Source organism: Octopus sinensis, linkage group LG11 (assembly GCF_006345805.1).
Source record: "Octopus sinensis linkage group LG11, ASM634580v1, whole genome shotgun sequence".
Classification (NCBI taxonomy): Eukaryota; Metazoa; Mollusca; class Cephalopoda; order Octopoda; family Octopodidae; genus Octopus; species Octopus sinensis.
In genome coordinates, this window is record NC_043007.1 from 73,105,827 (window position 1) to 73,120,980 (window position 15,154).

Here is a 15,154-nt window from a genome sequence, read left to right on the forward strand (position 1 = left end):
CTATAAAAGCAGGTAGTAATTTTACCCTGTACTTATTCTTAGTGCAAGTTTTGAAAAGTGCAGTTTGATTTTAAGTTATTTTTTCAAAGTTATAATGGCAGTGACAAAGGAGCTTATTTGGCATATTTTGCTTTATGAGTTCAATAAAGGCAACAATGCAACGGAAAGTGCAAGGAATATTAATGCAGTATATGGGGATCGGACAATAAGTGCAAGCCAGTGTCAACGGTGGTTCCAGAAATTCCGAGCCAGAAACTACAGACTAGAAGATGGACCTCATTCTGGAAGACCCATAAAGCTCGATGAGGACATCCTGCAAACCCTGGTGGAAAAAAATTCCATCATAACTGTTCAGGAACTAGCAGAGAAGCTCAGTGTTAAGAACAATTATTATCTACACAGCTAATTTAGATCAACAAAGACAAGGGAGACAAATATGGAATGCCACGTGTTTGAGGTTTAGTAATAAAGAGACAATTTTAGATATATTTCAGTATTCTTAGATTTCATCAGAGAAATGTAGTCTAATGCTGACTACAAGATCATAGAATGATGAGAAAGATGTTTTTGTGAATGAACAGTGAGAGCTATAAGAACTTAAGAATGACACAAGAATGCATGTTGCATAGAAACTTAACAGTAAAATGGGTGCAAGAATACTTGATATTTTAAATCAAGACATTTTTCCATAATTGAAATTATTCCCTGAAATTACGTCTGCTGAGAAGGTCTAATAAGCATGAAACATGTCAGGACTAATTATCATGCTAATGAAAAGACTCATAGCCTGTTGCATTCCACAATTGAAATTTGGGAGTTGTTTCTCCTATTTGCTTTTTTTTAAAAATAGAATAAGTGTAACGCTTGTTTTCATCCACTAATGGTGTTATTTTAATTATTTAAAATTCATTAGTTTACTACAAATATGTTCGTTGACTAACTTGATCCCAGTATATAACTGATATTTCTTTTATTGACTCAAAAAAAAAGAAGCAGAAGTAAATAGGATAAAGTACCTACTTTAACTCAATCAGCTCGAATGATGCTTTATTACAATCCTGTAACCATATATCTAGGAGACAGATGCTACTTAAAAACAGAAGTGTTTACCAAGTTTTAGAAAAATATGACACAAGTCCTTAATAATAATAATAATAATAATAATAATAATAATCATAATAATAATGAGGAGGACGACGACAACGATGACGACAATTGTAATAGGATCATCTGAACTATTTGTCAAAAGTTGGAATAATTTAACATTGAAATATAGGAGAATTATGTTATAGGATTTACCTAACTAGTTCAAGTAAAGAGTACAGTTATTATAAAATATTCAGATTAAAGTGAGAGGGAAAAAAATTAGACAGAACAAGTGTGTAACTGCTAGGTTTAACTCTGTTATACATGTTGAGGAATATTTTATGATATTTATGTGATTCTTTCATTTAATTTTAGAATAGAGAAAAAGCATATAAACACGGTTCAATTCCTCCATCAAACACCAAATGCTACATTGACACTGTTTACATCTGTTTCTTATCTGTTAATGCCACAGAAACAGGAGTTAAACACTCCATATTCCATAAAATAAACAGGCAGATAAGGAATAAATATTTAACTCCATGGCAATAGTTTTATTAGGCAACTAGGTTGCACTTATGGTGATCATCTTGGCCAAGATCAGCCATCAATGCATGACAACGGTTTGGCATATATTTACGTTAACTGCTTTAACGCATGCACTGTTTATTTATGTAAACTGTCACCACTGAGCAGAATACTCCTGAGATATTACTACAGTTCACTCAACAGCGTAAAAAGAATTTGCTGCATGTTTACGAATTTGCTGAATGTGCAGTCATGGTGGAAATGGCAGTGTCACTGCCAAAACTGCTGCTTTTATACTGTTATGGTGACGAAGTCTCAAACTGAGTTGGAAATATTTACATGAAGAGTCTAACAAACCTATCAGATTCCTTGAAATTTTGCACAGTGGCCTCTATTATCGATTCTGTGAGTGATAGCAGATATATCAACCGGTATGCAAACAGATACAAAACCGCAGCAAGTAGGGCCGCGTATATTTTCATCATCTGATTCAAAGCGAGTACACACTGCACGTAAATTTATGTCAACCAATGTTATGAGGTTAAGGAAGGTGTGCTTGTTTGAGTGACATTTTAAGGGAGCACCAACCTGCTCTGGTAGGGTCAAGGCTCATAGTGGAATTGATGTAAAATATAAATACCTCCAGGTTTAGGAGTGGTCATTATAGCATTGTGCAGATATGGCTTAACTGTATCTTTGGATAGGATGCATTTTATAGCATTCCCATATAGAAGATCTATTTTCTGAAAAGCTAGGAATTTTGTCAAAATACACAACAAAACATCATCTGCTGGTCTAATTAGCTACTTGGTCAGTTCATTATTTCATAAAGTTGAGAGGGTTAAAACGAGTTTCAATTAGCTTTCAAACAAATTAAACAACATATAATATAAATAATAAAGATCACTACAGGTTTATAGCTTTAAGTTTATAGTAAGTATGTGCGTGCATATACACACACATACATACACACAGGTGTATGTACGTACATACATACATGCGTGTATGCATACATGCGTGTATACATACATACACACATACATACATACATATATATGACGAACTAACTGTTACTTTCTCAGATGCAGCACGGATTTTTGTCAGTGAACAAGTCGCGGTCTTATAGCAATGAAAATATTTTGACAAATTAAACTTAAATGTTGAAGTGAATCGAACGGCTTTTGTGTGTTTCTTAAATGGCTTACAAACACCTTCCACGCTGCAATTGTTTTCGTTCCAGCACACGATCTGAGATCAAATCACTTGCTATGCAAGTCCATCTCCGTAAATAATAAAGAATTCTACAAATAAAGATTGGGTTAAACAGAAAAGAATGCTACAGTACATTATATATGAGGGGATGTCAAAAATTATTCGCACTTTCATCATAACATATTTTTATTATTGTCACACTGCTTTCTGCGCATGCATGCTTATAGTTGGTACTATTGTGGTTATGTGATTAAGGTGTGAACCTGATCATGCCATTTCTCTTTCTGGTTTTACAACGTAAGCATGGCCACTCCACAAGCAATATACACCAGAGAAGAACAAAGAGCAGTGATCCGAAAGATGGTAATGGTCAACTGATTCACCACTACCATCTCTCAAGCTTGCTGAATCTTTTCATCAGTGGTGGAGATTGACAGGCATCCTGCTCCCTCTTCGTGTGTGATGCTAGACCAGCCACTTTTAAACTTCTCGATCCACTCATAAACACTTCTACACAGTAATGCACAGTCCCAGTATTGTACTAAAAGCCTCCAATGAATTTCAGCACCTGACATACCTTCTGACCAAAGAAATCAAATCTCTGATCTTTGTTCTTCTTTGTTGGACATTGCTAGAGGAACAGCCATGCTTACACTGTAAAGCCAGAAAGAAAAATGGCAGAATCAGGCTCAAACTTTGATCATGTAACCACAATAGTACCAACTATAAGCACACATGCGCAGAAGGCAATGTGACAAAAATAAAGATATGTTATGGCGAAAGTGTGGATAATTTTTAACTTCCCCTTGTATTTAATATCAACACTCCTTATTATATTTGAACAAATATTCTTTACTAATTAAGAGATAGAGAAAATTATTTTTTATCTGATAATTTAGGGAATTTATCAAAGCATCCTGTATTATTGGAATAATTATGGTTGCATCATGACATTATGTTAACAAAGGAATTCTGAGAATTTTACAAATTTACAAAATTTTATAAAGAGAGAGAGAGAGAGAAAAAAAAGACATTTTATTAGCAGTGCTCCATTATGAGAATCTATCAAAGTTATTTATTCCAAAGTTCAGAAGGTGTTGCATGCCATAGATTTCCTTGTTCTGATAGTTGCCCTTCCTATTTCTGTGGAGCAAGTATGAAAGATGTAACTGGTCAGGTGAACATAGGCAAACAAATAATGTAACTTGATTAGGATCAATTGTCGGGACAAAGCGATCACACATCACCACCACCACCATCGTTTCACATCCACTTTCTATGCTGGTATGGGTTGGATGGTTTGACAGGATCCAGTGAGCTGCAAGGCCATGTCAAGCTCCAATGTCTGCTTCGGCATGATTTCTAGGGTTGGATGCCCTTCCTGACATCAATCACTTTACAGAATGTACTGGGTGATTTGTTTTTTTCTTGTGCCACTAGCACCAGTGAGGTTGCCAGGTAACTTGCAAGAGAGAAGGAAATGGAGCTTTTATGCTGGATGTTGAAAAGGTAAAGTAAGATATAAGAACAAGTATGAGTATCTTGCTATAGAGGAGATACCTAGCTAACTCCTATTATATATAGAGGTAGGTGGGAGTAGTTGAGGAGATAAAGGAAAATACTGATGGAGTGCCAGAGCTAACTCCTAAGGTATAAGAAGGTAAGCATAAGAGCGGTATAGGTAGTAGATCATGGGAGGGGAAGGGAGAGTAGATATTTTTATAGATTGTGAAGGGAGGGAGTAACAGATGGTAAAAGAGGGACTTCTATTATAATCCCATTCAGATCTAGGATCCTTTATAGGAGTATAAAACAAACCCCAGTATTTGACTGGTACTTTATCTAACACAGAAGGACAAACGGCAAAGTTAACCTTGGTGGGATTTGAACATAGAATGTAAAGGTCAGTAACTAAATACTACAAGGTATTTGGTCTTACATTCTACCTTGTCTGCCAACCCACTATCCCAATATCAAAACAGTTCAGACGACTACATCACAACTCAAAATGCCAGTCAGAGAGGGTATGTAATTTAATGACAGTACTTTGTTGTTGAAGTAAAATCATTCTGTTGGCCTAATTGACACAAAATAAATAACATAAGTACATGTGAATATAACATCAAAATAAAGCTGCTATATGTAAACAATGCTGAAGGGTTGTGATTCATATCTTTTTCATATACATAACACTGACATGATTATTGTGATAAAGGGTTTGAATATTTCTCAAGTATGTAATGGATACATGTTATACTGTTTCAAGTGTGAACAAATACTAAGTAGAGGATGCCAATCAAACCTTTTAGAAAAGTGATATTTTCTCATGACAAAACCTGACATTTGTCTTTCATGGGTATCAAATGACAATGGATCACAAATACTGAAATCTTTTTAGCTCATGGCTGCATGGAAAAACATGTAAATCGTGAAAATAGATTTATGCTACTAAATCCAGGATGCCAAGGATAAATTGAAATAAAATTATGATGGAGATCCATAGTATTTAACCCTTTAGCATTCGGATTACTCTATCAAATGTAATGCTTATTTATTCACACTGCTTTCAATTAATTATGCTTTATCTCATAGATTTAAGATTTCAATGATTTAATTGTTTATTTTTAGAGTAACATTGTAAGGGAGGTGTGAGAGGCAGGATCTGGTTGGTTTCAACATAAAACAAGTAGAAGATTTGGGCCAGTATGGTCAGTTTAAATACTAAATGAGTTAAAGCAGTTGTTCTCTAACATAGAATTTGTTTGAAATATTCATCATCATCATCATCATCATCGTTTAACGTCCGCTTTCCATGCTAGCATAGGTTGGACGATTTTGACTGAGGCCTGGCAAACCAAATGGCTGCACCAGGCTCCAATCTTAATTTGGCAGAGTTTCTACCGCTAGATGCCCTTCCTAACGCCAACCACTCTGAGAGTGTAGTGGGTGCTTTTTACGTGCCACCAGCACGGGGCCCAGTCAGGCGGTACTGGTAACGAACTCGCTCGAATCCTTTTACACATGCCACCAGCACAGGTGCCAGTAAGGCGACTTTGGTAACAATCACGCTTGAATGGTGCCCTTTTACATGCCACTGGCACGGAAGCCAGTTGGCTACTCTGGCAACGATCATGCTCAGATGGTGCTCTTTGCACCCTACTAGCACGGGCACAAGTGCCAGTAAGGCGACGTATTATTCAATTATGTGTTTCAGCCAAAGGCCGAGGTCAAGCTGGTGCACCATATAATTTACTACCTTCTTATGGTTAAACAGTGTGGTTCTTTAAAAGTTTATAGATCTAAAGAACCTGCAACACCAAAATGGAAATTATGTTTAAAATCTTTCAAATATTACTGACATCCAATATAAGAAACACTGATTAGATGTCCACCACATCTTATACTGGCAACATTTAGTTAGTGTCAAAGATGTAACCCTCTCACCTTCAGCATTGTTGTGTTGTAATATACTGGGTTGCAGCATGTGATTCTTAATTTGCTTAGTTCAGCAAAAGAAACTGATAGAATAAGTACCAGGCTTTAAAAACGTACTGGGGTCAATTCATTTGACTAAAAGGTAGTGCCCCAGCATGACTGCAGTCTAATGACTGAAACAAGTAAAAGATAAAAGATAAAAGATTAATTGCACTGGCCCCTGTGCCAGTGGCACATAAAAAGCACCATCCGATCGTAGCCATTTGCCAGCCTCGTCTGGCACCTGTGCAGGTGGCACGTAAAAAGCACCCACTACACTCACGGAGTGGTTGGCGTTAGGAAGGGCATCCAGCTGTAGAAACACTGCCAGATCAGACTGGGCCTGGTGCAGCATTCTGGCTTCCCAGACCCCAGTTGAACCGTCCAACCCATGCTAGCATGGAAAACGGACGTTAAATGATGATGATTAACTGTATTCATTAATTACAGATTGGATGCGAAATCTTTCAGATGAGATGACAAAGGACCAAGATACCTGGTGCTTTGCTGTACTCAAGAAGACTCATACTCCACAGCAGAAGTGTTAAGGCTGGTTTCGCCGATGAAGAGGATTGGGCTGCAAGAGTCCAGTGCCAGTGCCATGTAAGAAGCACTTGTGCTGCTGCCGCATAAAAACGCTTGTGTGGTGCCACGTAAAGTGGTTGGTGTTAGGAAGGGCATCCAGCCAGAGAAACCATGTCAAATTAGACTGGAGCCTGTGCAGTTCTCCAATTTCCCAGCGCTAATCAAACCATCCAACTTATGCCAGTATAGAAAACAGATATTAAATGATGATGATGATGATGATGATGATGATGATGATGATGATTAATGAGAAACATGGGTGAAACTCCAATGTTTTTTGACAGGTACTGCAGCTGGTACTCAATATGGTACTACAAGGTGTTATTAAAAGGTGTTAATATTATGTGGTAGTACGAAAAGTGGACTTGTCAGGGTACAGCACAGTTAGCCTAAAAACACTTGCACATGAAAAGCAACATTTTATGATAGTTTTAGTGTTGTTTATATGATTTTGTTTCAAACAAAGCTTGACTTATTACTAATGGCTAACAGGAAGCTCAACAAAGAAACGATGTGCCTGAGATGAGAAGTAGGTGACATGTTTAATAGAGATGACGTCTTAATAGAGGGTGTTACAGACCGGAAAGTTCATCAGAGCAATGACTATGGAAATACTTATAGAAGAGACACTATAAAGATATATCTATGCCCACTTGAATGTGGATGTTCTGATAGAACAAACTATGTTTTTACCCAGCTCACTGGCTAATTATGACACTGGCTAATCCTGACAGTATTTTTCTGTACATCACTGGCAGGGAGATGAGTCACTGCTATTTCTAGCAGTAGTGAGTCCATCATTGAAAAGACCAGAGTAGGTCGAAATTACGTGATCTGGTGGTCTCAGCAGTGGTCATGGGATTTATCTCCCCACTAGCAATATAAATAAGAGTGCAATTTGCACCAAAAGCCAACATTAGAGTTTCTCTCATGATATCTACTTCAGTATAGTTTGTTCTAACAGAACATGCACATTTAAGTGGGCATAAATATTACCTCTTGGTATTAATACTGCCTCTTTCACTAATAAATACTTTTTTAATTAGCTCACTGGCTAATCTTGATACCAATGCTTGTTCTAGCACAGTTTCTCTGTATATCGCTGGTGGGGAGATGAGTTGCTGCTATCTCTAGCAGTTGAGCACCCATCATTAACAAGACCAAAGAAGGTTGAAATTACGTGATCTGGTAGACTTAGCACTGGAGATAGCAGGTATTCATCTCACCACTAGCGATATAAACAAGAGTGTATTTTGCACCAAAAGCTAGTATGAATGTTATTGAATTTTGCAAACATTTAATATGTTTTCTGCTTCATAATTTTAAATTGTTCAAATTCCATTGTTTTCATCATCATCATCGTCGTTTAACGTTCGCTTTCCATGCTAGCATGGGTTGGATGATTCGACTGAGGTCTGACGAACCAGATCGCTGCACCAGACTCCAATCAGATCTGGCAGAGTTTCTACAGCTGGATGCCCTTCCTAATGCCAACCACTCCGAGAGTGTAATGGTTGCTTTTACATGCCACCGGCATGAGGGCCAGTCAGGCGGTACTGGCAATGGTCACGCTCAAATGGTGCTTTTTATGTGCCACCTGCACAGGAGCCAGTCTGTCGGCACTGGCAACAACATGTTTATACCATTGATAAACAAAAAAATTGTTTAAACTAGTTTGGTGTGTGTACTCTCTTTTACTCTTTTATTTGTTTCAGTCATTTGACTACGGTCATGCTGGAGCACTGCCTTTAGTCAATCAAATCAATCCCTAGGACTTATTCTTTGTAAGCCTAGTACTTATTCTATCGGTCTCTTTTGCAGAACCGCTAAGTTACGGGGACGTAAACACACCAGCATCGGTTGTCAAGCGATGCTGGGGGGACAAACACACACACATATATATACGACGGGCTTCTTTCAGTTTCCGTCTACCAAATCCACTCACAAGGTTTTAGTCAGCCCAAGGCTATAGTAGAAGACACCTGCCCAAGGTGCCACCCAGTGGGACTGAACCCAGAACTATGTGGTTTGTAAGCAAGCTACTTACCACACAGTCACTCCTGCATCCAATAATTACAAGTTCTTCAAATTCAGGTGCATTTTCAAAAACACACACAAATGTGTGTGTGTGGTATGTGTGTGAGCGTGCATGCACAATCAGCTGGAAGATTTAAGATGCTGCATACATTACAAGTTGGTCAATTAAATGCAAGTCTTTAATTTGTTCATTCTGAACATAATGTACAGAAATTCATAGCTGTAACTATGGTTCTGGGATTTTGCAGGAATGTATTGACAATGATTCAGTTAAATGTGTTTATTTAAACACAACTGAAAATTGCAAACAACATTCATGTCAAGTAGCTTATGGCTTGCATATAGGCCAAAGGCTGAGCTCAATGTGAAGAAGGTGCAATTCAACAACCACTACACTTCATATATGAAACTGTTACTGACATACGACACCCAACAAGAGTATTTGCAACTTGTTTACAAGTAACATTTACTAGTTGGGGGAGATACAGCACACTTGTTCTACTGGTCATCTTACATTCTTTATAATACACGACTTAATTAGTAGAAAAGAGGCCACAAGTTAGCAGGAGTGGTAGAATTATATAGGAATAAATACCTGACACTATTTAGTTTTATCTCAGTACATCAGGTATAAGTAAAATACATAGCATATAACTTAAGCATAATCTGAACTAAAATTCAGCAGTAATTTCATTTTCTCTTTCATTGTCATATAAAATTTATATGAATTTTCTTTTGAAATAATTTCCTGATTTATTCAGTGTCATATACTGTACTCTTTGTACTACATATAGTGTTTCAGAATGATAATTATTGTTTCAATCACGTAGTCTACTTTATGATGAGTGAGCTTCCAGAGAAATTACCATAAAAATTAAATTGCGTTATCTTCAATTCTAATAATTAGTCTATCCTTTTCTATGATTCAGAGACAAGGAGAAGGACTAAGAAGAAATTGCAGAAGATACAGACTTGTCTGAGGAGTATTCTTCAAATTAGATAGCCAGATAAAGATAACAAATGAAGAGCTGTGGCAGAAGAGGGGGCAAGTGCCAGTGGGAGAACAAATCCTGAAGTGCAAGAGAGGATGGATAGGTCACTTATTAAGGAAACCAACATCCTACATTACACGTCAGGCCCTGACCTGGAAGCCACAAAAGGAGTTAGCAGCAGCAGAAGAGAGGGCATCTTAAAAATAGATGAAGGCAGGATACTGAGGCAGTGCTAAAAAAAGAAGGGATCCAACTGGGAAGAAGTAGGAAAGACGGCCCAGAGTCAAGAACAGTAGAGAAAAGTCATCAATAGCCAACGGTCGACAGGGAGAGAAGGGCTTAAATAACATTTTTTCTTTTATCTTTCACTTCTTTTGGTCATCAAACTGCAGCCATGCTGGGGTATCAGCTTGAAGAATTTTTAGGTGACTGAATTGACCCAAGTGCTTTTTTTTTAAGCCTAATACTTATTCTATCAGTCTCTTTTGCTACACTGCTAGATTACAGGGATATAAACACACCAACACTGGTTGTCAAGTGGTGTTTGGGGGGACACACACAAAGACACACTTACTCTTAGAAGACTTAGAAGACACTTACTCAAGGTACCATACAGTGGGACTGAACCTGGAATCATGTGGTTTAGAAGTAAATTTCTTACCATGCAACCGTTCTTGTGCCTAGTAATAAATAATATCATATAATGCCTGCTACAAGAAAGCGTTTGTCCATGCTCTACATTCTGATATCAGAGTTTCATTTTATCTGTTTTTCCAGATTTGATAATTATTGGCAAGTATCGGAAACAATTCAGTTGAGTATATCCTTCTCCAACTAATCTCATTGTAGGAGACATCAAACTGAAGTGCTGAGTTCCGGTTCTTTCATTTTCCAATAAATACACATCACATACAAAAACAATCTGTTTTTGTTGTTGATCTCTCTTAAATCATAAATTTTAATGTAATGTTTTCATTTGAAATTTCCAGATGGTTCCTTTTCTTCTCAACAAGCATAAATATGATATACTTTGGCTATGATGATTAGTTTAGCCATTTAGTTATTTAATCATTGCAAAAAATTTTGAATTAAGGTTAATATTTTTTTTCTATTCAAGCAAAGTAGCTAGTTAGAAAATCTCTGTAAGAGATGGAAGTAGTAATTATACTGAGAATTAATGTTATTTATTGCCACATCAATAGGAATCAACATTACTACTGTTTTGAACTCCAGGAGGAGTCTCCTCCAGCTGGTTACTGATGTAATTACATCCGATATCTGCTGCAAACAAGGAAGCAAACCCCTACATCTTCCAGCAGACAACAGGATCACCAGACCATACAGTTTTGGGCTATTTGTGCCCATCCTCAGTGGTGAACACTCATCTGTTAGAGATAGCAGTAATTTACTCCAGCTAGCAATATATAGAAAAATAAGCAACAATCAGTCTAAGTAAGAAAACCTCTAAAAGTGCAAATTACTGCTATCTCTAGCGGATGAGTGTTCACCACTGAGAATGGACACAAGTAGTGCGAAACCATATGGTCTGGTGATCCCATCAGGGATTCACTTCCCTGTTTGCAAAATATATCAGGTGCAGATTGCATTGATAACCAGCTGGAGGAGGCTCATCTCAGGGTTAAAAACTGTAATAGTGTTGATTTCTACGGGACAGCAATATTGATGTGGCAATAATCATTATTTTTTTCTATTCATTTTTGTAATATCACAGACAGAGCTAAGATTAAACTTACAATTTCTAACAGTCATATTCGATGGAAAGGCATCTTCAGCAAGATATCCCCATTTTGTTAGATCATTTCTGGCTTCTGTTAAAATCTTAAATGATAAAAATACAGAAATACTGTTAATGCACAACTCAAATGTTACCAAATTATATAAAATTACCTGACACTTCTCTTATCATCATCATTATCACCATAATTTTTTAACATTCACTTAGTCTATGCTAACATGGATTGGATGGAATATAAATATCTGTCACCGGCAACAATTTTAACTGGACAATCAGTACAAAAGAGACCAAAGTTGTGCATCAGCCAGTTCCAGGATGCACTGAACCCAACATCTTCATCAACAGACAACACCTGAATGCAGTAGACAAGATCACTTACCCAGGAAGTAAAGACTCCTGAACTGTCATCATTGATGAAGAGAACCCCAGACTCAGCAAGAATGTGTGAAACAAGAGAGGTATCAATCCTAAGAGTGTACTGAACCATGATTCTCACCAACAGCTCAATGGTTGCAAAGACAATCTTCCAATGACTTGAAGTTAAAATACATCCATGCCACAGGCCTCAAAAAAGGAGGATAGTATTCTTGACATAGATGTACTCTCTCATTCTTGATTACCCAGCATTCACAAAATCCTGAAACAATCACAGCTGCATTGAGCAGGTAACATAGTCCTTATGTCATGTCAGCTAAAAAACTGTTCAAGGGTAATCTCTAGAATGATAAATGCTCCCAAGGAGTCCAGAAAAGATACTACTAAGACACACTGAAAGCCTCACTGAAGGCCTTCAACATCAACATATAAAGAATGGGAGCAAACAGTACTGGATAGAAGTGAATGGTGTGCAACAGTCAGTAAACGCTTTGAGACTTGTAAGGCTAATTAAAGAACTATTGCCAAGCAACACAGACAGGCCACAAAGAAAAACCCCATTAGTCTGTGCATTCACAAGTCTGTATCCCTTGGTTGCAGAAGTGTCTCATTGGTGAGATTAAAAGTGATATCTTGCAAGATAAATCCTGTTTTGCTCAGGTTTTAATACAGCATGTTGCTAGTGACCATAGGTTTTGGCCCTTAAGCAGGAATTGCAAATGGCAGATTTCATTGCAAGGTTAGAAACAGTTGTCTACATATATTTAATACCTGATGAGACTCTTCTGCACCAACTGATGCACCACAACCAGTTGTGCAGTATCTCATCCATGTGGGTCACTGTGAGATTAGTTGAAACAATTGTTATGAGCAATAAAGTTTCTTGTATATTTCATTTTCCATCGCTATCATTTGTTGTACATAAAAAAAGCACCAACCGATCGTGGCCAATGCCAGACCCCTCTGGCACCTGTGCAGGTGGCACGTAAAAAGCACCCACTACACTCGCGGAGTGGTTGGCGTTAGGAAGGGCATCCAGCTGTAGAAACACTGCCAGATCAGACTGGAGCCTAGGGCAGCCCCTGGCTCCCCAGACCCCGGTCGAACCGTCCAACCCGTGCTAGCGCGGAAAACGGACGTTAAACGATGATGATGATATATAGTCAATCCAAACATGAACGAGCAAGAAAAAAACAACAACGTGGAATAAGTACAGTGTTATTCGACACTCAGTAAAGGAGAGAAAAGAAAGAAGATTTCACGTTTCGAGCAGCGCTCTTCATTAGAAATATAGAAAAAGTCCAAAGAAGGGAAGACGGAGAAAGAAAATCGCCAACGATACACACGTGGTCACATATTGAAATGATTGGAAGGGAATGGGTGAAAAAAAGTTCTAAGATAGGAAAGTGCAAGAGAAAGAAGTATGTGTAGGTATGTGTGTGCATGCAGGTCTGTATGTGTGTGTGTGTGTGTAATGATAACACGTGTGTGTGCGTGTGTGTGTGGCTGTTTATGTATGTGTGTGGTTGGACTTAGTGTCACTTAAGGTCATAGGAAGAATTTATAGTAAGAATTTTGGTAGGAGTGGCTGTCTGTTGTGTGTCGCCCTACATATGTGCATAGGAGAATAGACAGTAGTAAGGTGTTTAACTGGTAGTTTGAAGTATGTGTGTGCGTGTATGTATATGTAGTGTGTATGTGTTTTGTTTGCAGTGTGTGTATGTGCGTGAAGTTGTGTGTGGGGTTGTGTCTGTGAAGTAAATGTACGTTACTCTGTGTGTGTGTGTACTTGTATGTGCGTGTGTGTGTATCTATGTTTGTATAATTGTGTGCGTGTATGTATGAGTGTGCTTTGTGTGTATGGGAGGTATGTGTAGGTTGATTTGCGTGTACATGTGTGAATGTGTGTGCATGTGTATATATGTGTGTGCGTGTGAGTGTATGTGTGTGTGTATGAACGTGCATGTGTGTATGCGGGTGTGCATATGTGTATGCATGGAGTTATGAGTGTTAGATGTGTGTGCATTCATGTGTTTGTGTGCGCATTATGTGTGCGTGTGTGTATGTGCATCTATGTGTATGCATATGTGTGTGTATGTATATGTATGTGTGTATGTGAGTTTGTGTATGCATGTGTGCATGTATGTGCATGTGTTTATACTCATGTGTGTGTAATTGTGTGTGGGTCTGTTTGAGTGTGTGTTGTGTGTTGAAGGTATGTGTGCATACATGTGCGAGTGTATGTATGTGTGTATATGTGTGCATGTGTATGTGCGTGTGTGTGTTCAAACGTAGCCAAACATCCCTTAGATATTTGGTGAACCAGTCGGCCAGTTGGCAGCCCATCTGACCTACATATAGTTTACCACAGAGGTTGCATCTAATACAGTATATGAGGCTAGAAGAGGTGCAAGGGAAGGAATTTGGTGATGCAAAGAGTGTGGTGATTGGAACCAGGAAGAGAAGCAGTGTTGGTTATGAAGGGGCAGGTCTGACAGTGGGATCTGGAGCACAGGAAGGATCCAGGTGAGGCTGGGGAGGGAAGAGGAGAAGGTGCTATGGACCAGAAGATTGCATAGGTTCTGGGTGCGTTTAAAGGACAAGAGCGAGCTGGAGACGACAGAAGGCTCGTAGGATCCTCTGACGAAGAGGTAGGGTGGAAAAGGAGGTGCGATCAGGGGGTTGGTGTGGAGAAGGAGAGAGGGTGGTGGTACAATCAATTCGATGAGTGCAGGCAAAGATGGTTTGGACAAGGGTTGAGGGGTATCCTCAATGCATGAACAGATGGGCAAGGTAGTGGGACTGGGTCTCAAAATCCTGGTCCTGGCTGCACAAGCATCGGAGGCAGAGGAACTGGAAGTAGGGAATGGCTCATTTGGTGTGGAAGGGATGGGAGGAGGAGAAGCTGAGGTAGTGGTGGGAATCTGTGGGTTTGAAGAAGGCAGAGGTGGTGAGAGAGTGGGAGGGGTAGTCAATGGTAAGAGAGATATCAAGGAAGTTAACCAAGGTGTTAGAGATAGTAGAAGTGAATTGGAGAGAAGGGTGGAAGTTAGAGAGGAAAGAGATGAAGAAGCAGAGTTGTTGTTGGGTGAAGAGTGGGGGCCAGAGG

At 38.6% G+C, this 15,154-nt stretch overlaps 1 protein-coding gene across 4 annotated transcripts in view; it reads right to left on the reverse strand.

Annotated features, from left to right (window-relative positions):
• The window catches only part of LOC115217571 (coiled-coil domain-containing protein 134), an 87,019-nt gene that overhangs the window by 13,046 nt on the left and 58,819 nt on the right, over positions 1-15,154 (reverse strand). For all 4 annotated transcript variants that reach the window (XM_036507701.1, XM_036507702.1, XM_029787311.2 and 1 more), the window contains exon 3: positions 11,669-11,753. In XM_036507701.1, coding sequence (XP_036363594.1) covers positions 11,669-11,753 — 85 coding nt within the window. The remainder of the gene's footprint in view (positions 1-11,668; positions 11,754-15,154) is intronic.